The 25150-nt window shown below is 43.6% G+C and overlaps 2 protein-coding genes across 6 annotated transcripts; both read right to left on the minus strand.

Annotated features, from left to right (window-relative positions):
• Nucleotides 1-105: 105 nt before the first annotated feature.
• LOC105462992 (guanine nucleotide exchange factor DBS-like) lies at nt 106-24945 on the minus strand. Of its 5 annotated transcripts, none has more exons than XM_011709981.1 (17): nt 20293-20672; nt 16453-16920; nt 9618-9713; nt 9396-9510; nt 9182-9272; nt 8830-9060; nt 8467-8726; nt 8010-8244; nt 6632-6826; nt 6385-6561; nt 6125-6310; nt 5684-6019; nt 5284-5601; nt 5007-5204; nt 4716-4924; nt 4431-4629; nt 106-4165 (listed from the first exon to the last, which is right to left on the minus strand). In XM_011709981.1, exons 2-17 carry the CDS (start codon nt 16523-16525, stop codon nt 3938-3940), a joined length of 3147 nt encoding a protein of 1048 aa, XP_011708283.1. In that variant the 5' UTR covers nt 16526-16920; nt 20293-20672; the 3' UTR covers nt 106-3937. The 5 variants fall into 5 exon arrangements, with proteins under 5 accessions (XP_011708283.1, XP_011708288.1, XP_011708274.1 ...); XM_011709986.1 differs by lacking the exon at nt 20293-20672 and adding an exon at nt 17283-17361; XM_011709972.1 differs by lacking the exons at nt 16453-16920; nt 20293-20672 and adding an exon at nt 24625-24945.
• On the minus strand, nt 12279-14588 carry LOC105462988. The gene is made up of 3 exons (XM_011709958.1): nt 14404-14588; nt 13603-13726; nt 12279-13384 (listed from the first exon to the last, which is right to left on the minus strand). Exons 2-3 carry the CDS (start codon nt 13696-13698, stop codon nt 12344-12346), a joined length of 1137 nt encoding a protein of 378 aa, XP_011708260.1. The 5' UTR covers nt 13699-13726; nt 14404-14588; the 3' UTR covers nt 12279-12343.
• Nucleotides 24946-25150: the final 205 nt, after the last annotated feature.

The raw sequence follows: 25150 nt of genomic DNA on the forward strand, positions 1-25150 counted from the left end.
AAGACACGGCAAATAAAGTTTATTATTAAAATGAACGATCAAATTAAATTATAAGAAATTATAAGAATGCTAGATTTGTAGACGATAATTGTAGGATCAATAAGCTTTCGTTTCGAATTCTTGCATTTAATGTTCCCGTTTTATAATATTGCAGATACTCATACAAGTTTTGACAATAAATGATTGTACGCAAGGCTCTCGGACAGGTTGAAACAAAATTCCTGTGACAGGCATGAAATGCATAATGGAAACGGCCAAATATGCGCAGAAATCGCGATGCTGCTCTGTTTCCCTTTCTTCGAAGACAGGGTGACAATTAAAAGAGAGTGATCGTTTCTCGCTATTCGGTAATCGCATTTCCGTTCGTACACACGAAGGTTTTTTCTTTTTATTACCCAACAACCGAACGAATTCGTTTGCGTTGTTTTTTTTTTTTTACGTAACGCAGAATTCGATATAGTAAATAGACAGTCTGAGCGTTGATCAATTTTAAGCTCGAGCGATCCTTTGTTGCATTCTGTATAAAAATATCGCTTCTGAGAGCCGCGAGAAATTCCTCCTCTCCCGGGAGGATTAAAGATATCCACCCACGATTTACAATCGCAGAGGTTGCATTATAAAAAGAAAAAAAAAAGAAAAATCTCTATGAGAAGCCCGAAGGAGATCGCGTTTCCCGAAGAAGCAATCGAAAGAGAATTGAACGCGTAACATAGGTACGCAACGGGTTCGTTTAATTACAGTCGGCGAGAAATGATCGCGCAAACGCGTATGTAATGCAAATAGAAGAGATTTCGGCAGCCTCTTTGTGTTACATGTTATATGCAAAAATAGACTTCTACTATCACCCTCTCTTGCGCCGACGAGGTACGACGAGAGGAAACCGTCCGTTAGGGGAAACCGCGGTGTCGAACTTCCTTTTTCCTCCCCCGCAAAGATTGCACGCGCATCTGCATTTACGTGGTCTTTATTTAATATCGCGACTCCGTCCACGGCAAGGAGATATTCACTCGCGGAAACCTGCTTCTATTTGCCCCGCCGAGGGGGGGGGAAGTATCGCTTCTTCGGTCTTTATATATATGCTTCGTCATGAGTTAATTATGCGAACGAACGCACTGTCATGCATCCTCCAACAGCGGGTATATAATTATTGTCTATGTATATATATATGTATGTGTATGCTTGTATACATATATAATGTGTATATTTATAGATTCTACAAAAAACGCGTCTCGCATGTTTAGATATCACCCATGACTTGGTCGCTTTTTCTTGTCTTTAACCGCGATTTTACACAGATGAGGGAATCGCTCTCGCGAGGCGTTTCCGCGAACGACTTCCGGCGCAAGAGGGTGACAAAGTCTGCGGAAGCGTTCGCGGACCGATAGATACGCGACGAGCGGCGTTTTTAATTATTTCTTCTTTTTTTCTTTTCTAGAGTGTTGCACCAGTGTTTTTTCTCTCTCTCTGTCTCTTTCACCCTACAGAATCGCTCGTGCAAAACGAAACTCGACCGCACTTGTTCGTTATCTTCGATATCGGCAACGCAAAGCAGACGCGCGAGGAAACGTGTTTAAACTAACATTGCTCGTTTGATTTACGGAAAAATTTCACGGTCAATATATAAGGACGGCGTACAAATGGATGAATTACACAGCGGGTGTGTTACAATTCTACTTAGGTGCGACCGAGGAGACGTAACAGACGTGTGTGAACGACAGAAGATACCGTGCTTGTACGATCGGAGGTGCAGGTGTTACGTTGTAAAACGCAAGTTGTGTCCCGGCAAGAAACGAAACTCACATATAAACTCGCTCTAGGAGCTCACACAATCGCGTAAAAATTGCGCAAATTATATAACAGCTTTCTGCAGCGTATATCGCGTCTATCAATTGTACATGTATCAATTGTAAATCAGTCTGAAGCAGCCTGAGCCAGTATAAACTACCGATCGCGCTTTACGGCATTCGTCGCGATATAAATAATTTCTTCTACTCCAATAAATATTATATCTAATAAATATCTAATAAATATCAAGTAACTCTGTACAAATAATACTCGGATTATAAATACTAAAAAGCAGAGACTCATGTAGGCTATATGTTATAAGAATAAAAAGTTGCGACGAGAAAATCATGTCCCCTTTTGCGTATCGTAGGAGAGCGGACACAATTAATCGCATGCGCGACGTCGCGAAGAGAAAATCATCACGGCGATCGGGATGTGATTTCCCCCCTTAAATTATGTTATCCGTATCCGTACAAACGTTTTCAGTACAAATGATACTATTATACATATCGTCATATATCGTAATAGAGACTTATGAAATTGGTGGGTTTTATGAAATCCGCTAGAACTTAGATTGCTTATTGTATATATAGTAGTCCTAAAGTATAATTATTATGCGTCAAGAGTTTTTTTTTTATCGGTATTCAGATATTGCGTGTAACTTGGTGTTAACCGTTTAGCCTGCTAGAAAATTTGTTTACACATTGTGTATATGATTCTTCGAACCCTCTCCGTCCCACCACCTTACCACCGCGCGCTCTACTCCCCTCTTCCCCTTCCGCCCACCGAAACGAATGGTTCGCATATAGTCATAGTAACAGCTCAAGCCTATTTGGTCGCAACGACTCGTCAACAATGTATCTAAAGTCCTAGGAATGGCGTAATATTAATTAAACATCTCTTTCTCTCTGCACGTGTTTACAACGATTAGTCTGCATAAGCATTGATCTAATGTTTCTTTTATCACACTTTTTTTTCCCGCCTTTCGAAGGCTCGAGGATTTACCTTTGCGAATATATTTCAATATATTTCAACCCCCGGAAGCAACCTCGGAAAAAAAAAACGAAACACTTAGGATAACTCTCAAAGCCCGCAGAACTGCGCTAAAATTGTACTATTCGGTTGTGAACGATGCGTCTAGGGTTCTATCTAAGAACTCTAAGCCAACACATGATGATACACAATTGACGCGATCGACGGCAACGTGTCTGACGATCGACGTCTATAAATACTCGCGACGCGTCGCGAAAATACACCGAGCAAGGATAAGACTGTTTATCGGGTTTATCCAGCTGGCAAAAGGAAGTTACGCGTGTCGTCGACGCAGAACGCCATGGACGAAAGTGTCACGCGTCTTTCTCTCTTTCTCTCTCTTATAACAATATTAAACTTTGGAATAATCGCGTACAGCCGATATTTGATTACCCGGGTACTCGCAAGTAGAAACTACCATTTACAGAATACGCTTACATACTTCTTTTCATGCAGGTTTCACCTTAAAACGTATTATAAGTAACCGAACGCGAGGACGCGTGCGATTTTAATTATAACATCAGCGCCGTGTCTCCCGCTGACTACAATCGTGTGCAATCGTTATTATAGAAATAGTGATTGATACGAGACCAACTCGTAATCCATTGTGCGCGTGCACGTACATATCCCAGCTTACTTCAACGCTACATTTTGTACAATTCAGTAAACGTCATTTCGCGCCTCGAAAACGAGTCGAAAACGTTTCTCGTTCATCTATCTGGCGCAGCTATATGAGACAACTCGTTCGACCGTTCGCAGCGCGATCGTCGTGGAACGTGAGGCTTCTCGCTCGATTTCATCTTTTTCTCGTACAGTATAAAATACCCGTGAACGTAAAAGGATCCTGTTCAGCTTAACGTTCGCAAACGCAAAAGCGTTTACTCAACGAGCCTTACATGCCGGATTGCATATAAGAAAGGTAACAAAATGACGCAACTCATCATTTCGTTTAAGTGCTGTAAAAGATTTCCAAAAACCGTCTCTGTCATTTTAGAAAAATTCTTGATGACACCGTTCCCAACGGTGGATGTTCCTTCAACATCCGCGACTGCGGCGATCTCCGCGAGACGAGCAAAGGTCTAACACACTAGCGGGCTCTCTAGTGTGTTAGTCGCCTGTTTCATATGGTCTCTTGACTGTTCACCGACTGCGAGCTGCGTGATGTTTTTCGACTGATCGGTTCCAGATACGCCGCGGGCGCCCAGCCCTCTAGGCCGCTGCCGATCAGTTTGACGAACCACCAGCCGGCACAGCCGACTTTGAGAAGCTCCAAGGTGTCGCCCTCGCGCATCGTGACCTCCGACTGTCCCACCGCGCAATAATCGGCCAACGCCACATATCGTCCGCCCTGCAATCATGTAAGACAAATACATTTACCTATATATTCTGTCAAGACACCCGCGAAGAATTTAGACGCTGAGAATACAATATGTTGTCGTTAAAAAAAATCAAATTTACCAACTCTCGTATAGATTAAATTAAGAAAAAAAAATTTGACGAAATTAAAACCTGGATTGTAACAATTTTTCGAGTTTCTACGCTCCAAAATTTTTTACTCAGATCTAAAAGACTTATTCTCAGCGTTTAAATTCCTCAATGAAGGAAACACTCACGGGTGCCGGTCCCGGACTGTCGCCAAACGCGTCCTCCTCGTCCGTATTGCTGTTTTCCGAACTCCACGCCACGTCCTCCTCCGTGGACTGCGACACATCGGTCATGTGAGAGATAACGCTGTTGCTGTCGACGGACAGCGTTCGTAGAGATCCCGATATACTGCCCTGAGCCTCCCACGAGATAGTTTGCCGCAACGGCCTTTTAAAAGAAAAGAAAATGATAAAATAGGAATTCCAAGAATTAGAAGATATACGCATTGTTAATTTTTAACAACAATCACGTACTTATGATTAGATTTTCCAAGAGCCGAATTCTGTTTGCCCTTGAGTTCGGCCAGCTGGGACATCAGAACGCCTTTAATCTGACGTACCCACGACTGCTTCACGTCAATGCTCGGCGCTTGTATCGTGTGCACCTCGGCTCTACCCTGCAGCCATATCTCGAATCGTCTGGCGTCGCCCTTCACCGATTCCGTCAGACCAATCTGCGACATCTGCATTGAATAGAATTACGTGTAAATTGCTTAAACGTGCTTGGTAAATGGAAAGAGAGATAATTCTAAGATTGAAAGATACCTTCAAATATCTTTTAAAATGATACGTGGCCTTGTCGTGGGCTTGAGGCTTGCTGTGCTTACAAAATATCATAGCCTTCTCGTATAAGAAAATATGTCGCTGAGATGGTTTTAGTCGCAGCAACCGCTCTCGCTTACTGCTGCTCCAGACGCTAAATGAGCCTTGTAACAATAATTCGCCCTGTGCACTCAGATCGCCCTAAAAAAATCGAGATACACAAGATAAGATAAAATTAAAAAAAAAAATCGCAATAGAAAAGTCAATGAAAGATGCTCACTCCAAAACCCGTTATCGCAGTTTGATGCATGCTGTCGTTAACGCACTTTAACACAACCAGCATGCAATCCAGCGCCTCCTGCAACTCGGTGCAGCACGAAGGCTCGTCGCTATACTTTAACAAATCCTTTAACAATAACTGGTACTTGGTAATTCGCTGAACAGGCTTGAGAAGATAGGCAGCGAGCGGCAGCTTGTGGCCGAGTTTCTGCTGGCAGGCCGCGAGAAACTGCGGCTCGCTTTGTATTTGTTCGCGCAATCTCTCAGATCGCGGAATGTTCTGACAATAATAACTGTACAATCTGAAGAACATCTCGCGCTGGAAACGTACATAAAATTAGTGTTTACACAGACATGGGGGGACGTGTGTACGCGTAATATAAGCGCCGTGCACTACTCACCCTTTGAACGAAGCACAAAGCGACGAGCTCGGTATTCGAAATGCAGTTTTCCAAGTCCCTTAGAAACGTCTCCCCATGAAAAATATAAATATCCTCTAAGTTTCCAAACAACACGTCCGCTTTGCCAACTAGCGCCGCGGGTATCAAGTGAGCCATCGCCTCGTTCGTCATTTCCATCTTGTAGCCTTTAACAATCGAGCCGAGTTCGGCGACGTAGATTCGCTCGGTCTCCACGAGTTCCCCCAAGACGTGGCCGCGCTTCAAGCGCAAAGCTTCGATGTCCCGAGGCTCGCTTTCCGGCGACGAAGACTCTCCCTCTATAGGACTCATCTCCATCTTAAGTAAAAATAAAAATAGAAAATTTCGATGTGATATAAAAAAAATTTATAAAAGAAAAAAGTATATATAATTTTTCAAATATTCGTAAGAAAGAAAATTTACCTTTGGCATGGTATTAGCTTTTTTGAGGATTCTGCCGGACTTTATGGTTTGAGGCAGTGATTGCAAGGGTTTGACTGGTTCTGGAGTGACGGTTTGTACTGGTCTGGCTGGTTTGATCAACTGCTGTTTTAGTGCCATTATCCTCTTGTCGCACATCAAGGATACATCCTCTATCCTTTGCAGAACCTACGAGACAGAAACAGATTTCGAATCGATGCGCGTGTGTGTGTATATATATCATACAATCAGAAAACACGCACTTGCGTGATGAGCGCTTTAGTTTCCGGCATCACGGAATCCTGGAAGATACATCGGGGATGGTGGAATTCCTCCGCGGCTTCGATCAGCTGCTGCAGCTCTTGGAGCGCTTGATCCGGTGGCGTCGTGCTGTTCTGTGATGCTAGCAATTCTATCCCTCGCGTACACCAAGTGTTAGCCTTAACAAAGAATTAACTCTTCAGTCGGAGAGGAGAGGCAGGTAGATCTGAAAACGCGAGCTGGCCGTACCTTATCTATACGCTCCATAAGTTCCCTGCACTTGGTCAGCATGAGCAGCCGTCTCTCCAGTCTCTGACTGAGAATGGTGCAGACTCTCTGCAGCTCCACGCACTTGGGCTCCACAACGTCCGCCGGGCACTGATGCCTGCCGGACAGTAGCTGTTGTCCAGCGGTTATCACCTCCTCCGCGTGATCTATGTCTCCCTATAAACACATATAATTATACTTATGCACGATAACGCGATTAGACGTCGGTGTATAGATATGAAGGTGCTACTGAACAACCATGGCAATGATTCTTAGGCTCATTAAATGATCTAGAAAGAAAATTTCTCGTGAAGGAAACAAAAAGATACACTATTATTTGTGCGTGCAATATGCAGAGATCGAGAAATCATAATGATAGTCACATTCTCAAAAGTTCATCGTGCCAGTGATCGGACATGAATCAAATCTCCACCGGTTTTCCGATGACACTTATGCGTGCATTTCAACTAAAAGAAATGAGAAAACGAAATAAGACGTTAGCTTTAAACGTGTAATCAAAATTTAATTTAATGTAGCGCCTACGAAATACTTGTCGAAACGTAACGTTTTCTATTCGACTCCAAGATAAGTATACGACTGTGATATATGTGATAATGTAGATGCTAAGATATCAAAATTACTGTGTCTTAAAATGTATAAAAACTCTATTACAAAATACATGTATTTTGTTAAGTGGATTGCTTACCAAGACCCAAATCCACATGGTATGCAACAAATAGGACTATCGACAAAATGAGGAAAGCGGTGCAAAGTAACATTTTGTGCATGATGTGCATGATTATATATGTTACTGCTGATAATCACGTTCAAACCAGAATTTACGTGTTACATATAAACATGATGACAAATATTTAAGTGATAATATAATGATGATAAATATTTAAGTGATTCGTTCCTGGCATATAATCACGATTCGCGAATATAATTATTACATTTCTATTTCTTTACGAAATTTATAATTTATCGCAAAAAGAGAATAATACTGATTTCATCTGATTTCGTAATAAATTTAAAAAAATACTGGTTTGAATAGTGCATTTTGATGCTTTGAGGGCAACATGTGTACATTCTGAAGTTAGCAATGTTGTTAAATTGTTTCGCTAACAACAAGTCATCGTATAATCATCGTACACAATGGGTCATTAATTTTATCTTTCAACAAACAACTCTTTTATACTAAAGGATGTAACTTCGTACGCTATTTGAAAATCCAAAACAGGATTTCATTAGGTATTTTACCAGTAACATGATCAAGTAATTGTTAATTGTCGTTAATTCGACAATTAACAATATATTATAGTACATCGTCGAAAAATTAATAAAAAAAAATATCACGTACTCTGCATATTCGCTGAAATGCTGATGTATCGTGCAACAACTGCTCCACTCTTGCTTGCGTCTCGCCGACTTCCGTCATATCTTCCGCCGTCTTTAGATGCTGGTCTAACGTCGCTTGCAACTCTCGAAAATCTTGCTCGAATTGCCGCAGAGCTAGACAGTGTCTCAAACGTGAGCTATGATGCGACCAAAACAAGTCGAAGGTCCGCTCGGTTTCCTCCAACTGAACGAGTAGTCTGAAATTAAACCGAAACGTTAAAAGCTACGGTATATTACAATAGTCAAAGAATTTAAATATTTTAATTTATTTTCTTATTGAGTTAGATATTTTATTTTTTATCAGATTAATTAAATCTAGTGTAAAAAAAGCAAACAACTTAAAAAATATAGTTATTTCGTCATAAATTTGAATTTATTATTGTTAAATTTATTATTAATTATAGAATTTCTTGTGTTACCTTTCTACTGCGGCAACATTTCCTAATCTGTCGGCCGTTCCTTTTCCAGTTAACTGCCGTACACTGTCCAGAAGAGCTTCCCCGTGCCTGGCAGCGCTGAGTATTTCTTCTTTCAACTCGTTATACTCAGCTTGTTGCTGCGACAATAGTGTTGTCGTAGCGATAGTGTTGTTAGGAAATTCCACTTCGGCCAAACGTCGCGTGAAAGAGTCTAACGCGAGGGACACGTCCTGCGTCATCGATGAAAATTTTTCCAAACTCTGCACAGAGAAAGAGTAACACGAAAATTCATTATGACTGAAAAAAATGCAAAAGTTAATTATACTGCAGTATCGCTAAATTCGTTATATTCGATATATTTACAATTCTGTTCTGTATCCAAGTATGATGGCAATACGGCAAATCGCCGCCGAGTTGCTCGGTGAGCTGTTCCTTCTCTATGAATTCGTGCAGCTCGACGACGTTAGCCAGGAATATCACCCTGAATTTGAAATCCTCCCGGAACAATTTGTTCGACACCTCCGAAATGGCCTTTTGTAAAAATCCGACGGGTCGTAACACATACGCGACATGTACCAAACCGGGAAAAAATGCCTGGTAAAAAAGAAAACCATAGAATTTTTACGATGAGAAGAATCCTATCTCAATTTCGATCTATATTTTTAAATACGGATAAAACCGTATGAATTATTACGCGCATGTTGAGTGCACTTACAGAAATTTTTAGAAGAACCGTTTTCACAGAATTCCACTTGTCGTTTCTCCGGTCAATTATTAAATGAAACCCAAGATCAGCTTCTTGCAATCTGAATGATGAAGTGTGAAATATAAATGCAATTTAATTTTTAATTCAGGCGTTTAATAACAGCACAAAGGAAGAAAGTCATGCATAAGTTAATCGCGTTCAATTAATCAGCTGTTATTCTTACGTTGGCACAGAAGTGAGATACAGCATGAGACGCTGATAGTCCAAATCAGTCAAATTATGAAAATTGCCATTGTCTGGAAATGTGATTATAGGACATCCCTCTCGCGTTTTTCCTCCTGAAAAGAACATAGGAGCTCAGGGAAAAGCTGCTTAAAACAAACGCTTATCTTGAGGTCTCAGAAGCAGAAAATCTCGAGAGCAGCTTATAGCGTTAAATATTTACCAGCAATAATAGCGTATTGTGCCTGGAGAAGGTCCGCAACGTCTCGAACTGCCAAGTCTCCATTTTCTATCTCGCCTGTCATACTCTCTACATCTTCTGAAAACAAATATTACCCTTTCCATTATTGCAATATTTTCGAGAATATATTCTAGATTTACAGCGTTGCTTATTTAAATTAATAATTCGTGACAAATCCCCTTAAATTAAAATTGATAAGAAATGTACATTAAAAATTTTTAAATTACTTTAGCATACGACCGGGTAAAAATAAATTAGAAATCACTGCTCCTCCTGTCACTTTCTCATATATTTAAATATTTGCAAATGTACAGAAACTACATGTGTATACTGATAATATAAATCCTCTTAAAAATATTTTTAACATAATCACAGTGATAGAAAATTTTACCATGTATTTTATCCTTAGATTAGAATTAAAAACCGCGTGTCTGGATTATTTGAAAAAATACAGCACTTCATTACGTGTCACAGTATCATCCAATTATGGTAAAAAGCTTAAGTGACCTAACGATCCCAGTTGACACTCTCTTATGCAATGTTTACTGCGAATGCACGGCTCAGGTCTCGCTGGTGTACTGAATGCGAGTACCCGATCAGAGGTTGCACTCACATGACCTTGCTGATGCCACCGAGCTGAAACAGTTCCCTGCAGTACCCACAATATTGCTGATGTAACTGTAAACCAAGAGGCTCTCAAACGGGAAGCTATAGCCTTAATTATGCTCAAGAATCTCGAAAGACAAGGTAGTTAATTTCTAACTGCCGCGATGTATCCTAGAAAGTACCCAGTGTTGTAACAGTTTAGCGCCTCTCCTATACTTGACTATACAGCAAATAGAACTTTAGATACGACAAAAAATCATTAGGGGAGAACAAAGTTGATCATAAATTATATATTAATACCCGCATTATTTTTAACATTTCTATTATCAAATTTCTATGCAACTGCGACTAGAATCTTATTCAGAATGCTGCTCAATAATTTAATCTTAGATTTTGTCTCATAGCTGATCGATCTAAACTCGAATTTGTTTCATATATTCGTTCTTATAATGAATATCAAATATATACACGATTTCACGCATACGTGCTACAAATAAAATGTATAAATCATATGTAGGTACATAATATTTTCAGTTAATAATGATTGTAAGGAGAATTTGCGTTTGCATGAATTGAGAAACACTGTAACTGCTACTATACAGTCACTTGATTTCCATGTCTGGAATTCAAGGAAGACATGAAATACTGAGATTCTGTACTTTTGGGCATTGGGCTCATTGAATTCTTCGTATAAACAAAAGGATTGTAACATGAAGGACATAAAGAAATAAGTTATTCTTCAGTTATTCTTCAGTTTCAAAGAAAAAAAAATTTATTGTGGAATTATATGAAATAAGATGGACTATACATTTTATTGTGGAATTATATGAAATAAGATGGACTATACATTTTTAACAAATATAATTTATACAATTATTCATTCTCGTCGTTTCAATTACGATAAAAGTCTTATCTATGAATTTATTATCTACGAACATTTGGCTAAATGCTTTTTACTCGTCGCAGGAATATTTTGTGCAGCTAGTCATAAATTTTTGATGGAACATAACTTACTTATTCGATAGAGTAGTATAAAAAAAATATACTTTAACAAAACTGTTAATACAAGCGCAAGTTATACGCTTTGTATATAATTTTGAATGTCATTCGACATATCATTCGTATATACACGAAACACGAATGGTTGATAGCAAAGGCCATTAGTAATTTTCAGAAGAAATATAGTCCAGAAAAATTCCATGAATATTTTCAAACTGCATAACGCAGATCTATGATTAGTGCGACTACTCAATCAAACAAATGATAAGATTATTTTACATTACATATACGAGTAGTTTAAATTACAGTAGAAAGAAACCACATTTTTCAATCTTTCTTTTCAATTATATATATATATATGATATCATATATATTTTATAACATGTATTATATATATTTTATATATACAAACATTTGATATCATATATATAATATATATTTTATATATACATACATACAAACATATATATATATATATATATATATATATATATAAATTTAATCGACTTGCAATTAACTGGATCTGAACGTTTAAAGATTGAAAAAGTTGTTAGGATTGCAGAAACAAAAAAATATCAATTCAGTGATTAATTTTAGCGCTTTTGAAAAAACAGGAACATAAAATATCCCTTATAAAGATTCTAAATTGACTCATTTACTTATGCCTTCTTATTGTTAGTGAGATAACTGTCAGACTGGAAATGTTAAAAACACAATCGAATAATTTTGCAGAATACAACTAACTGAATTTACATGTCCAACTAAAGAATAGTGTTACATGTTTTATTTTTATATTCTTAATTACAAATTTAATTAATTTAAAATTATTTTTAAAAAATTCTCTCGCGATTAATGGTAAAACCACAACAAAATTATTATCTTTTGTGATATTAATAATGAAATAATCGTATATCGTTCGTATATATTAAAAAGATTTCTTATATATTATATACATTCTGAATTCTCCGTTTCAAACCTGCGACGTGGAGCAATTGTCGAGGACTTAGAGCCTTACAGAGTAGGCATATCACATCATATATATGTATATACACATGTGTATCATTTGTATAAAACTAGTTTCACAGTCTTTCATGTTATACCACTTATACCGCTTTCGTTTTCGACAGTGCGACAGCAGGACTGTTAATTACCAATCCGTGCGTGGTGACTTGATAACTCACAGTGCAGTCCTGCAACTTTCTGATAGGCGTCAGCACGTAGGTATCGGTCTGCCCCAGGTCTCTGGTTATCACCAGCGGCAGTATCCTGCCGCCACTTGTCTCGATGGCGATCTCCGACTTGGGCGAGCTCCGTTGGCCCGTGTCGTCCCGCGTCGCGTCCGGCTCGGCCGTACAGTGATTCTGCGCGGTCTGGTTTCTCACGACGAACTCGAGCTTGGCGAATTTCACCTGCGGGAACTGCACCTTCATGAAGCGTCGAAACGTCGAGTAGCCCAGTCTCTTGACGTTGGGCGACACTCGTTTGCAGTAGTGCGCGTACAGGTCGTGCACCGTTTTCCGCGTCACGTCCGACGGCAGATGCAGCGGCGCGTTCTTGGCGAGCTTGGTCTTCTGCCTCATCTCCTGCATCTGGATGAAGTTCTTCAGGAACTTCATCGCGATCTTGTACGTTTCCAGCGAGAACGTATTGTGCGGTATCTTGCCGTGATTACCGTGCACCCGCGGCGTCACGCCGTGCGTCATCAGGTGCTTCCGGATCCGCTTGAGCTGATAGTGCGTGCAGTTCTCCAGGTACAGAAAGGCGTCCAAACACACTCTTCGGCCCTGATAAACGTATTGCGCGCGCAATCTACGACGTTCCGTGTGCCGGGCGGTTTGATAGGGATCCGTCAGGCAGGCCATCGTCACGCCCATTAAATACATGTCGTGCTCGGCTTTAGTTAGCTCCGCGATGTTTAGCCTGTGCCGATAAATCACCTCGGGATTCAGGCCCTTGAAGCACTCATCCTCGATACACTCGCAGCCTTTCTTGAAGCGTTCCTGCACTTGGGCTAGATTGTCCTCCAGTTGCGTGGAATCGCAACTCGTTTGATCGTTCCGTGCTTTCTTCGTCTTGCTCTTCGTGTCCTTCGTGACGGTCTTCTCGGGCTTACTGGTGGAGACACTCTTGCATTCCTCGTGTTTCTATAATGAAGACAAATCGATGTGTGTCAAGCAAATTGTCAATTTTAGATTGCAAAAAACTGTTTGAAATCATTTACTAAATTGCATGTATCGGCGAGATGCATGAAGTTTATATTAAAATATCTATGCATATAAACAAATTTCATGCGATTTTTTTAACTGAAAAAAGTGAAAATTATACATAAAAATAGGTACAATGTAATAGTTTGGAATTTTACCTTTTTCTCCACATCCATTACTTCTGACTGCTTTGTTATTTTATTTTTAACAGCAGCTTTCACTTTTTCTTTATTGTTCTCCAACACTAGCTCCATATTGTATCTCGGTTCGCACGATAGTTTCCTGTGATAAAATAAAATATTTTATAGCATCTCGATTAAATAAAATAATTACAATGATTAAATAATCATGCCAGTTTCAGTGACAATAAATTCCAGAGGCAAAACAAGATTTGAAGAATATTTGAACATTTAGAAAAGATTTGAAAAATACTGTTACACATAAGATAAATCTATTCTAATGATAATTTTAGTTTATAACTTTGATAATTTTTAAACATTAATTTCCTTTTAATTTCATCATGTTTCAGTTGCACTTTCTGCTTTTTGTTTCTCTCCTCCTTTCTCTCCCTCTCTCTCTTTTTTTCAAACAATAAAATATCTCTGTTATTTTAAATGCAAAATGTGCAGCTACAAAAGAAAACAATACCCATCTGTTCAGCTTCTTTCAGCTACACCTTCTGCACTTGCTGGGACGAGGCAAATGCATGCACATGATCCATATATCAAATGAGAGAAATTGGAGTAAGGGTGCAATTATAGGAGGGCAAATTCCACAGACGCGCTTCTCTGGGCTGTGTCGCCGTATCCCGTAGGAAACTGCGAAAATGGGCTTCGGCGAGCGCGCGGAAGTGCAGAAAGTGCAGCCGCGACGGTAAGGTCGAGAATCGCTGATCGCGCCCCTCGGTGCGGTCGCCAACTTTCGTCCCTACGGCCTGCTACGTCGACGGTTCTACTCACCGTGTTTCGACGAGGTGTCACGAGCCCCACGGCTCGGACGGGACGTCCGGCGGTTCGGCGGACGTCAGATCGACAGGACGGTGTCTCCACAAGCCCGACCTCGCCGCGCGTAACAACGAATCGCACCGTAATTCACCAGCTAGCAGTGCTAGCACTCCCGACGATATGGCGAACGTCTAGTTCGTGTTGTTGCACGCGGCGGCGACGGGGGGCACTGTCCCAGGACCGTCCGCGACCGGGACAGCGCCCCTCGACGCTCGTCTCGTTATCGCGCAGCGCGATAAAAAAGTATCGCGCGCGCAACTTCGCGTTTTTGCCTTGGTAACAAGCATTCAATTAAAAAAAGCGTTTTTGCTTTAATCGGGAAATTTTATGTAAATCACGATAGAATTTCCCGAATATCGTTCATTTATATATCAGAATAGGAAATTTAATTGGTAATTCAGTTATAATTACTTGCACTTTGTGTCTTATTTCACATTTAAAGATTCTGAAGGATTTAATGTAAGAACGGATAAGATATTCGACGTTCATTTCGTTTGTTCGATAAACGCGAGGGGCAGGATCGGTCATTAATTACGATCAAATCTCCCGTGGATTCCGCGGAAGATTAATGAGACCAGAAAGAAGTATTCGCGGGATATACAACGTCGTTAATTCAAGTCGAGAACGTCGTCGCGGCGATTCGTTTTTCGACCCGGAAGTAATCGCACGTGATATCGACGTGCCGCGTCGCGGTGTCAATGTATTCACGACCCCGTCGCAGACACCGACCGAGGAGGAACTTCAACGGTGCGCTCGTTCCCGTGGAAGAGGGGAAAAAAAAAGCTTTCCGATGCAGCTCCGAACGGAGGCGGAAGCGCGCGGATTATTGATTGACGGGCACGATGCGGATACAGCCCTGGCACTCGACCCCTCCATCCCCCTCGCCCCCCTGTCTTTTCGACGCCCCGGCGAGGGGAGGGCGGGCCACCCCCGGAGAGAGACCGCATGCATGCACAATGCGCATTATGCGCAGCGCGCCGAGACGACGAGCACGCTCCAAATAGCATGCACCGCGCGCGCGGGGAAACGGGGTTCTCTCAAGACGATCGCGACGATGTAATCCGGTAGCGCGGAATCCTATATCCGCGACCCTCCCGTCCCGCCGTTTCAATGTCGAGTCACGGATGGTCGATCCACTCGCGTGACCCTGCACGTCCTATATGCCTCGCGCGAAAGACGTACGGATCGATTCTCCGGCCGTCTCGTCGATTGTCTCCTCGTTTCGGGAAATTGAGGAAATTTCACGCGGTTTTGGGCGTCCTTTGACCGAGATCGTAACAAGGAGATCTCGATGGTCTCCTCCGGCGCGCTTCGTTCCGCGCGCGGTTCCATCCTCGTGCGTCTCTCCGCCCGCCGCCAAGGTCGCCAGGCATTGAAACCGCGGGAGCGAGTCGCGCGCGGCTTCTCCGCGATAGCGCGAGGTCTCCTTATCTCGCGAGCGCGCGTTCTCGAGAACAATTGGGTTCCGCGCGTAAACCCGCGGAATTCGTTTCCCCACGTCACGAGACACACCGCTCGCTCCAGATACGGCGAGCTTGCGGGTACACGGCACGTTTGTACATTCAAATACGTTTATTTGCACTTGCCGATAAGGCAGCCACTTTCCAGATAAAACCATTGTCGAGTCATGTATACGCTTCGTGCAGTCGTAGCCTTCAGCAGCCAAATCACTTCGCAAACAGCCGTGCAATTCCAACTTTTTGTAATAGGAAAAAAGAAGTCCGATATACTTCATTTTCATACTGCATATTCTGTTATTAATTCTTAATTATCGTCACTAATTACTGATTCCGTTAACAAATTGCGAGAAGTGATGTAGACCGCGGAAGACAAAAGGAAACGGCACTAAGAGCGACAACAATACGTCAAAGACAAAGCCGACAATGAGTTGATATCATAAAGCGAGTGGTACTCTGCATTTATTGAAAACGCGACGCGCGCTTCTACGCCGCGTTCCACGATACACGTCGTAGAAGAGGATCGTACGATGTGAGAGAGTCAAACCTGCGCATTTAGTCGAGCAGTGCTGATGGCAGGGACAATTGCAGCTGTGCGACGACTTTCGGCGGAGAATCATCTTGGAGCACTCCTCGCCTTGGCGGTCCTCCGATACTTATCGTATATTGTCGCGGACGAACGTGTTGCAGCTTGTGACACAATAGCGCCGGCGGTACAATCAACGCTCCGCGCTCCACGACGCGCGGGGAATCATCGACCAGACTATATGTACAGCACGTTCCACAAGACGCTCCTTCAAATTCGCCGTCCACTCCGACACTCTTTCGCCCTCGTGTCCTTAACACGTCGCGCGACACTGTCGGGCGGCGACGGCGCGGGCGGCGGCGGGGTTTATTAAAGCGCTATTGCAACAGCACAGTCGTGCCGCGAAACGTCGAATCGCGATGTACAGATTTTCCACACACGGAAAGAACGATTTCGTTGAAAAGTCTAAAAATTTTGCTAAATACAGATCTGAAAATAATTGTTTGTTGAATTATCAAAATAATTTGTTGGACTGTTAAAATTGATGAGCATTTTGCTATAAAACGTTTTGATATTCTATAGCAATCATTTTGACTATCGCACAAAATTATTTTGATCATTGAACAAAAATTATTTTCAGATCTGGATTCAGCAAAATTGTTTTTTTCCGCGCAGTTGGAGAAAATTCTTCGACAGTGCTCGACTTCTACCCGGGGCAGAGGAAATTGCGATCTCAATTTGCCGAAGCGCCGCAATCAATGTAATATATAATAACTTCCGATCTAGATATCAGTGTTACGCGACAGAAAAAGAGAAATAACGTATGAAGAATTCATCGAGAGGGGTACAACCTGAATTTACATGCTAACTCAGCGCAAAAGCCTCGCCGTGTTTTGAGCTACTCTGTACATCGTCAGCTTCGTTATGCAACGAAAATTGGTACACGATACTGCAAAAGCGAAGACTGACGGTCGACGGAGGTTTCGCGGCAACCCGAGGTTCGCTCGCCGGGAGTTATCGCCGCGTCGTAATTAAACGTTGCGCGATAATATCGGCTATTCTGATCGACGCTCTATGCAAGTAGGCTGAGGACTTTCCGCTACAGGCATTCTCAAATCTGGCAGCGCGCGGTGAATTTCCTCCTTCACGCGAATTAAAAGGCGCGCGTTTCGGACTGCGCTTTGCGCGGAGGCCGGCAACGTCTCGGCCCACCCTGTACATACGTGCACACACCGGTCGAACGTTGTCGGCTAATATACAGTTTGACGTATAGTTTACGTCAATTGGCGTATTACGTATGCCTTGTTTCATCCTCCGCTCAGACTTCCGCGAAAATTAAGCAACGTCCTCGAAACATTCACGACGTGACGTTTGCCTCACGTATATATACGAGTATAATGTGGAGACGCGTCGTAAAAGTTAAGAAAGATAAAATATTTAAGAAATAAAGTATAAAAATTATTGGGGATTATTAAAGTAATTTCTTTTTCTAAACGATATTATATGTAGCGAAGAAATCGTTTTGCAGACCGAGTTTTACCCTCGCGTCGCGGGATAGTATTGACAATCCTGCTTAAAATGCTAATGACTTATTGTTAGATCCCGTTCTGGAAAATGCCGGCTCGACACACAGACACAGAGGCAAGTCGCGCATTTGCGAGGTCATTACTTTTGCATGAACAATTCTATATCTGTCGCATGTGTTACTCCAAGACATTAATACATATTTCATTGGACGCGACGTACGTGCGGTGCAGAGATTTCTCTGGCGCCGGTGCCGGTGAAACAATAGGGCAGTCTCTCTCTCTCTCTCTCTCTCTCTCTCTCTCTCTCTCTCTCTCTCTCTCTCTTTCTCTCTCCATCACCGTTCTATTTACAGCCAATTACATCCACCAGATTCCCAACACGAGACGACGACCGGCGTCGGTTTTACGCTCGACAGTTTGCTACGAGGATGCGCCTGGTCACGTTGCACACGATTGCACGCGCTATATGCGCCACGGGAGAGCGCCTCATCAAAGTTGCATGAGGGTTCTTTTTTGATCGATACCAACGTACTCGCGTCCAGCAACCCTTCCGCAAAGGGACGCCTCCGCACTCTTTGTCGTACGGAATGGATGCGGAAAAATAATAAATTAATAATCGACATTGTGTTTAATCTAGATTTATTTCTGATAAATTAAGATATTATTTTAATAAGTAAATCAATATATATATATATATATATATATATATACAAAACAAAGAATATCAGTTAAATTTTAGATCGGGATTTTATGTCTATAATTATTATTTAAAAATGTCAATCATTATGTCGTTTATTTATTTTAATATGTATCTATAAAACAAAGAATATCGATGAAATTTTCGATCAGAATTTTATGTCTAATTATTACAAGTATTAAATCATGTCAATCACTATGTCGTTTATTTATTCTATTGCACATTGCTACTTAAAAGTTGTTATCTAATATCCCGAATTAAATCAATGAATTCTTGGGTGATTCATGGTTCAATCCGGGCACGTATTATAAAACTGTCCGGAATGGCTTCCGATCGGAATTTCTTCAGTTTTTCTTAGAAAACACAACAGAAATCTAGGGAATAATTGAACAATTTCGATCGGAATCCATTCCGAATAGTTTCCGTAATACGTGCCCAGAAGATTTTCCCGACGATTCGTGGAGGATGTTTCTGGAAAAATTTCTCGGCAGAGTTGAGAATTGAGAAATATTAGAGGAGGATAGCGTTGATGAAAGAGTACGAGTTCTAAAATGTAAAATATTATACACGAGGCGTACGACATTTCCATCCGGCCTTTATCGCGCCCGTGGTAAAATTTCCGCTCATTATCACACCCGCGAGATTTCACCGGTTAACTTTTATCGCGCTCGGGAGATTTGTCGGCCGGTTCGCTTCGCGAAGGATTATTACTCTGGCGAATAATTGGCCGGCAGCAATCACACGCAAATTTTGCGAGCACGTCCATCCATCTTGATTCGCTCACGTCTCACTCTTTCTTTCTCTCTCTTTCTCTCTTATCTATTTCTACCTCTATCTATCTCCCTTTCTCGCGTCTCTCGTGGATTTTCATTCTCTATTACACCTGACCATTCTTGTTGATAAGCCGTGGTGTTATCAGCCACGAGACGGTGTTCGGTGGTCAATACCTTGGGACGGAGTTTACCACCGAACGCTACAGCTCCTTTCAAAAATTCACCGCCAATGAACGTCGATAGAATTATCAATGCTGTGTCGAGCAGATTTAAAAAGGGATTTTAAGAAGAATAAAAACAAAGAATTATTGCTTTGAGACTCGATACGGTTCAAGAAACCTTTCAAGCCTACCTTTAAGGTAATAATAATTTAGAAATTGAATAACGTTAATTAATATGTTCGTTTTTAATCATTTAATTAATATATTGGCTACATACTGCATACTCTTCGAAATTCGGAACTGCTCTTGCAATAACTTTAGTATAAATTCAACATATATTCTACGTTTAATTAAAAATTTATCCCGATATCAATTATAGATATATAAAATAAAACAGATTAGAAAGATTAGAAATTAATTTCAATCATTTCTAATCGGCATATCAGGATTGATATCTACAGTTACAACATTCCCGGACGATATACAGCATGAAAGAAGCGCGCGAGAAGTTGCACGACGAATGTGGGAATCCTTCCCCGCATATTTTCCGTCGATTACAATCTTGCCTCTAATTTACCATTAAGCTTCATAAATCCAGGATCCCGCTAACACACACTATTCCCACGGAATTCCCGCGCGCTGCCAGATATAATACATCGCGCTCCCGTTAAATCCCGACGCGTTAAATGGTCGCTCACACTCACCGCAATCCCGGACGCGACGGTTCTCCGGCTTCTCCGCGTGCGTAAAACCGCGGAGACCGCGCCGGATATCCGCGCGAATCGTCGCGCGACAATCTATTTTCGTTGAGCGACGTACAATCTCGGGGGCGACGCCAACCGGCGGCGGGCCTCCTTCGCGAGCCGGAGTAAACACGCACGTGGTTAGATTTATCGCGTCAACGTGCGGGACGATAATTCACGTCGACAGGCGAATTAAGGACGCGCGGGTGCACCGTCGCGGATCCTCACTCTCGGCGACCGGCGTGTCTCGCAAAACGCCGCGCGCGGTTCGCAAAATTCGCGAACGGGTTTCGCACGCGGAGCGGCGTCGCACACGCACACGCCCGGCTGGTAGACGCTCCGCGTGTGATCGATAGAACCGCCGCCGTCGTCGTCGTCGTCGTCCCTGCCGCCGCCTCTGCCGCCGGCGACTCCCCGCCGCGATCACGAAGCACCCACCGCGCGTCACGCACTCGGCGCGGATGCGGAAGCGTATACGTGCAGGAGCGCGCGCGTTTAATCGAGGTGATCCGCTTCCTCAACGCGAAAACACGAGGAAACGCGAGAACGTAGCTCCGAGGCGCGTCATCGTCGTCGCGGACGGATGGACGGGCGTACGGAAGCCCGCGGTTCCGCCAGGTTCCGCCGCCGGTGCGTCGCGATGCGGCGGCGCCATAACGCGGCGTCGCCGCAGGAACGAGTTGGCTCCCTCGGGCCCGTACTCCCGATGAAGGTTGATGGGGGGATGCTTTTCAGAAAATAAATTGTCCCGTCGAACAAACGCGAGAGCTTACAGCTTACTCTCGGTTCGACGGCTAACGTTGAACCAAGCGACGTCCAGCTGCATTTTAATTCTCAATGGGAGGCGCCCAAAATCGCGATGAAGCCGGAAATAAAGTTTATTCAATCATACACACGTCGACAGCATTACGTCGAGTACCATAATTAATCGCGTGACAGCGCAAAGCCATTACGTTTTCCACCACGTCGAGTCCTTCGACTCCAAAGTTCGATAATTCTCCCATGATTTTCAAGTTTAATCTAGCGGACTCCGAAGAAGCGAACTCGAGGCGCGGGCTGTCCTCGGAGAGCGGGGGGTGAGATCAAGTTACCATACGTTCTAGCTACGTTCCTGATCGGCGACGGAGGTGAGGAACTCAGGAGGGTCGCCAATAGCGTACGAGCCGAGTCGACCTGGTGGGGACGGGCGCACGTGACTCGCGGCGTGTCGCGCTCTGTCAAAGTCGGGCGATATCACGCGTCCGCACGAGTTAAGAATCTCCCGCTCCGACCTGCTCTTTCGAAACGCGCGAGAAAAAGCGGCCGATAATTAATTCATTCGGGAAAAAACACTTATGACTTTCGCACGTTTCTGCGAAACGTGCCGCTGCGTGTCCCCCCGACGTACGAGCAGACGGATTGTCTCCGTGTACCTTTCTCGGATTACTATGCAAGAGAAAGACTTTCGTGCGATACAAAACGATTTGACTTGGGTACTTGTATGAGTAATAAACGGTGAATAAGGGGGAATAAGGTTCCGCGTGGCGCATAAACTTCGTGTCACGAAATTAAATGTACAACAATAAGATTCTTGAAATTTTGCAAAGAAGATCGAGAAATGTATTTAAAACAGTTTTTACACGGAGAGAATTTTTTTTTTAATTTACCCTGCAAATCATGTTAATTATGGGACAATATAGTATTTAGGCAAATTTTACTGTGCACTACAATAAGATTTCGCAGTAAAATTTATTGTAGTGCACAGTAAAATTTACCTAAATACTATATTGTCTCACAATTAACATGATTTTCAGGGTAAATTTTAAAAGAAAATTCTCTCCGTGTATAAAGAGATCTAATCAGATCTGATATGTTTTTTACATTTTCGAGAAACAGCATTTGTATATATCCTAGAATTTTATAGATTAAGACGTCTAAATTTCAAAAATTAGTGATAATTACATCTATAATAATTGAGGCTGAAATAATCGTCAGGGGTAAAAAACTAAAACTTAAATTTACGAGAGTAATTCACCGTTGTTAAGTAATTAAGCACATTAAGGAGCACACACAGTTCATCGGACGCAAAGATCCGAACGTATTTGCATAAAGCGCAGATCAAGCGGCTGACGTCACCGAATATATAAGGCGTTTACTTTGCAGGTAGTCACAAAGGGAACGCAAAACGTGACGGCGTTAACGCGACAGAAGATATTTCAACGAGACGACGTTACTCGATTACACGCTCCATCAGACGGGAAATTGATTTATCGTCATCGTCAAACGACTGTAATTCGCACGCGGGGGAGAGAACAAAAAAAATTCGCCGGGAGCGCACTTTGGGGCCTAATTAATTACTCGCGGTTTAATTATCGTCGCTCGGAGAGAACGCGAGAAGCGCGCTGAGAACGTAATTATTCCGAAGAAAACAGGAGAATGGCGGAATATCGATGGATCATTAACGAGTGGAGCGTCGTCGTTCTCTCGATTAATTGCGGTGATACGCGCGAATAAAAGAACCAATGGGTCCCATTGTTTGTAGATCAATAGTAAACGCGCGTGTCCACGTCCCCGTACAAATCCCGCAAATAAATCCGCGTTCCATTGTGCACCGGTCGCTGCAGCTTAATCGAGAAATGAAAGGCGGGGAAAAGTGGAGAAAAAAATAACAAGAGTCGATGAAGACATCGACGAGCAAATCAAGGGGAATTAATCGTTGTTTAAAAGCGAGGGCGATGCCAATTTTTACGCGCGTATATTCCCTCTTTCTCTTTCCTCTCCGCTCGATTAATTATTCGAATGCCGCCGACGAGATCGATTGACTCGGGTATTTTTCTCGGAGCGCGCATCTCGATTTACGTTATCGGAACGACCGGGTTCCCGCGGAATACACGCCCCCGATTCTTTTCGACGACGGCGGCGTTTTCGCGTCGTTCGAGGAATCCCCGAGCAATAATACACGGGTGGGAAGATCGATACGCGTCGCGCGCGATTTGAGGGACAGAATTACGAAGGACCCGGAGTCCGCGGCGCGTCCCGGTATACGTCAAAGTACCTCCTCCACACATCCGTCGCCAAACTCGTCGACGTCTCCACTCGATGTCACACACGGTGCACGCGGACAGAGATGAAGCGGTGGCGGGTCGTCAGCCGGCGCGGCGGTGGCGGCGGCGGCGGCGGCGCGGCCGCGGCTACAACGCCGGGACTTAAATCGGGGATTTAATCGGCGAGCCCACTTCAACCACTTCTCCCCCGTGGGTAAACAAGAGGAGAGTCATCCGACCGCACACGCTCGGACTGTAATTAAATTTCTGCGAACCACCGACGAGAGAAAGAGAATGGGCGCTGCGAGAGAGAATTGGAGAACGCCCCGAGGGGACGACTCCTGGTTAGATTCTCTCTCGTTCGTCGCAATTCGCGTTTTGCGCTTTTTGCGCGTAAATTGATTGAAACCGCCGAGGAACGGCGGGGTCAAATTGTTGAAGGAGAGAAATGCGGGGGGAGGAAGAGGGGGAGAGAAGGTGGAACGCGCGGTGTAGAAAAGTCGGGCAAATAATCGAAATGAGAGCACAAGCTCGATATAACTTCGCACTTCGCGTGTGTGACGTCAAACTCAAGCATCAAGGGCTGCGAAGTCCCTCGCGTTGGTCCACATATACCACCTACATACGTTTCGCGCACACCTTTGTGTGGCACGTACACGTGCGACGAAGTAACGATTTGTCATGTTACGCGAAATTAGGCAGACGAGAGAGAGAGAATTTCGTGGAAATCGCGAGAGATCCTCTCTTCTCCGGAGCTTCGATCCATGCGGCATGTATAATATACATACATCTCAACGCGACGTGATATATATCGCGTAAACCGCGCGTAACTTACACCCCGCGCAGAATTAACCGCAGGAAGTGACGTAAATCCGAGGTACGCGTTCGGGCGTGCGGAAACTTCTCGAGGGAAACTTCTCGGCGGGTGTCTCACGGAGCGCGGAGAGCCCCGACAATGCGCTTCCGCGCCTCGAGACGCGATCCCAGTCGCAATGTTACGACGGATCTCTCGTTCGCAGCGGCAAATTTTGCTTAAGAGAGCACAGGACATATTTCCCAATTTTTGTTTACATTATACATTATTATCTCTCATCCGCAAACTATTGAAGGAGAGAGAATGGCAAGTCTCTCTCTCTCTCTCTCTCTCTCTCTCTCGCTCGGGCGCGAGAAAATTGAAAGGCCCGCGTGGCGCGTTTCCCTTCCTTCCTCGGCTCTTCCCAATCGCGTTGTCCCCGTTCCCGGGGACGATCGAATCGAAGCGAAGACTTACCCGCCTCGAGCAGCTCCAAGTCCAGGTTACCGCTGCGGCTGCGGCTGATGCTGCTGCTGCAGGCGTTGTAGCTGCCGGAGCGGTGGTGAGCGGAGGACTCCTCCATCGCCCGGGAGGCGCTACGCTTGAACTGCTCCAGGAAGCTGTCGATCTGATTCTCGATGCTGGTGGGCGAGCTCGCCATCCTGCCTCCCGTCGACGATCCGTTTCCCGTGACTGACACCGCGATCTCTCGCGCCGGTCCTTCGTCCGCGACACCGGCCCCGATCAACAACGATGGTGAAGAGATAGAGAGAAAAAGAAAGAGAAAAAGAGAGAGAGAGAGAGAGAGAGAGAGAGAGAGAGAGAGAGAGAGAGACAGGAAGAGACAGGTGGATAGACGGACAGTAGAGAGACGGATAGAATCGGACAGAATCACGCGACACCGGGGCTACATCGTATATTAGAATCGCCGCGAGCGCGCCGCCTCCACGCACTTGCCCGACGTACCCGTGCCCGCTGCCGTCGTCGTCGTCGCCGCCACTGC

This window comes from Wasmannia auropunctata, unplaced genomic scaffold (genome assembly GCF_000956235.1).
Source record: "Wasmannia auropunctata unplaced genomic scaffold, wasmannia.A_1.0 LD336116.1, whole genome shotgun sequence".
NCBI classification, from domain to species: Eukaryota; Metazoa; Arthropoda; class Insecta; order Hymenoptera; family Formicidae; genus Wasmannia; species Wasmannia auropunctata.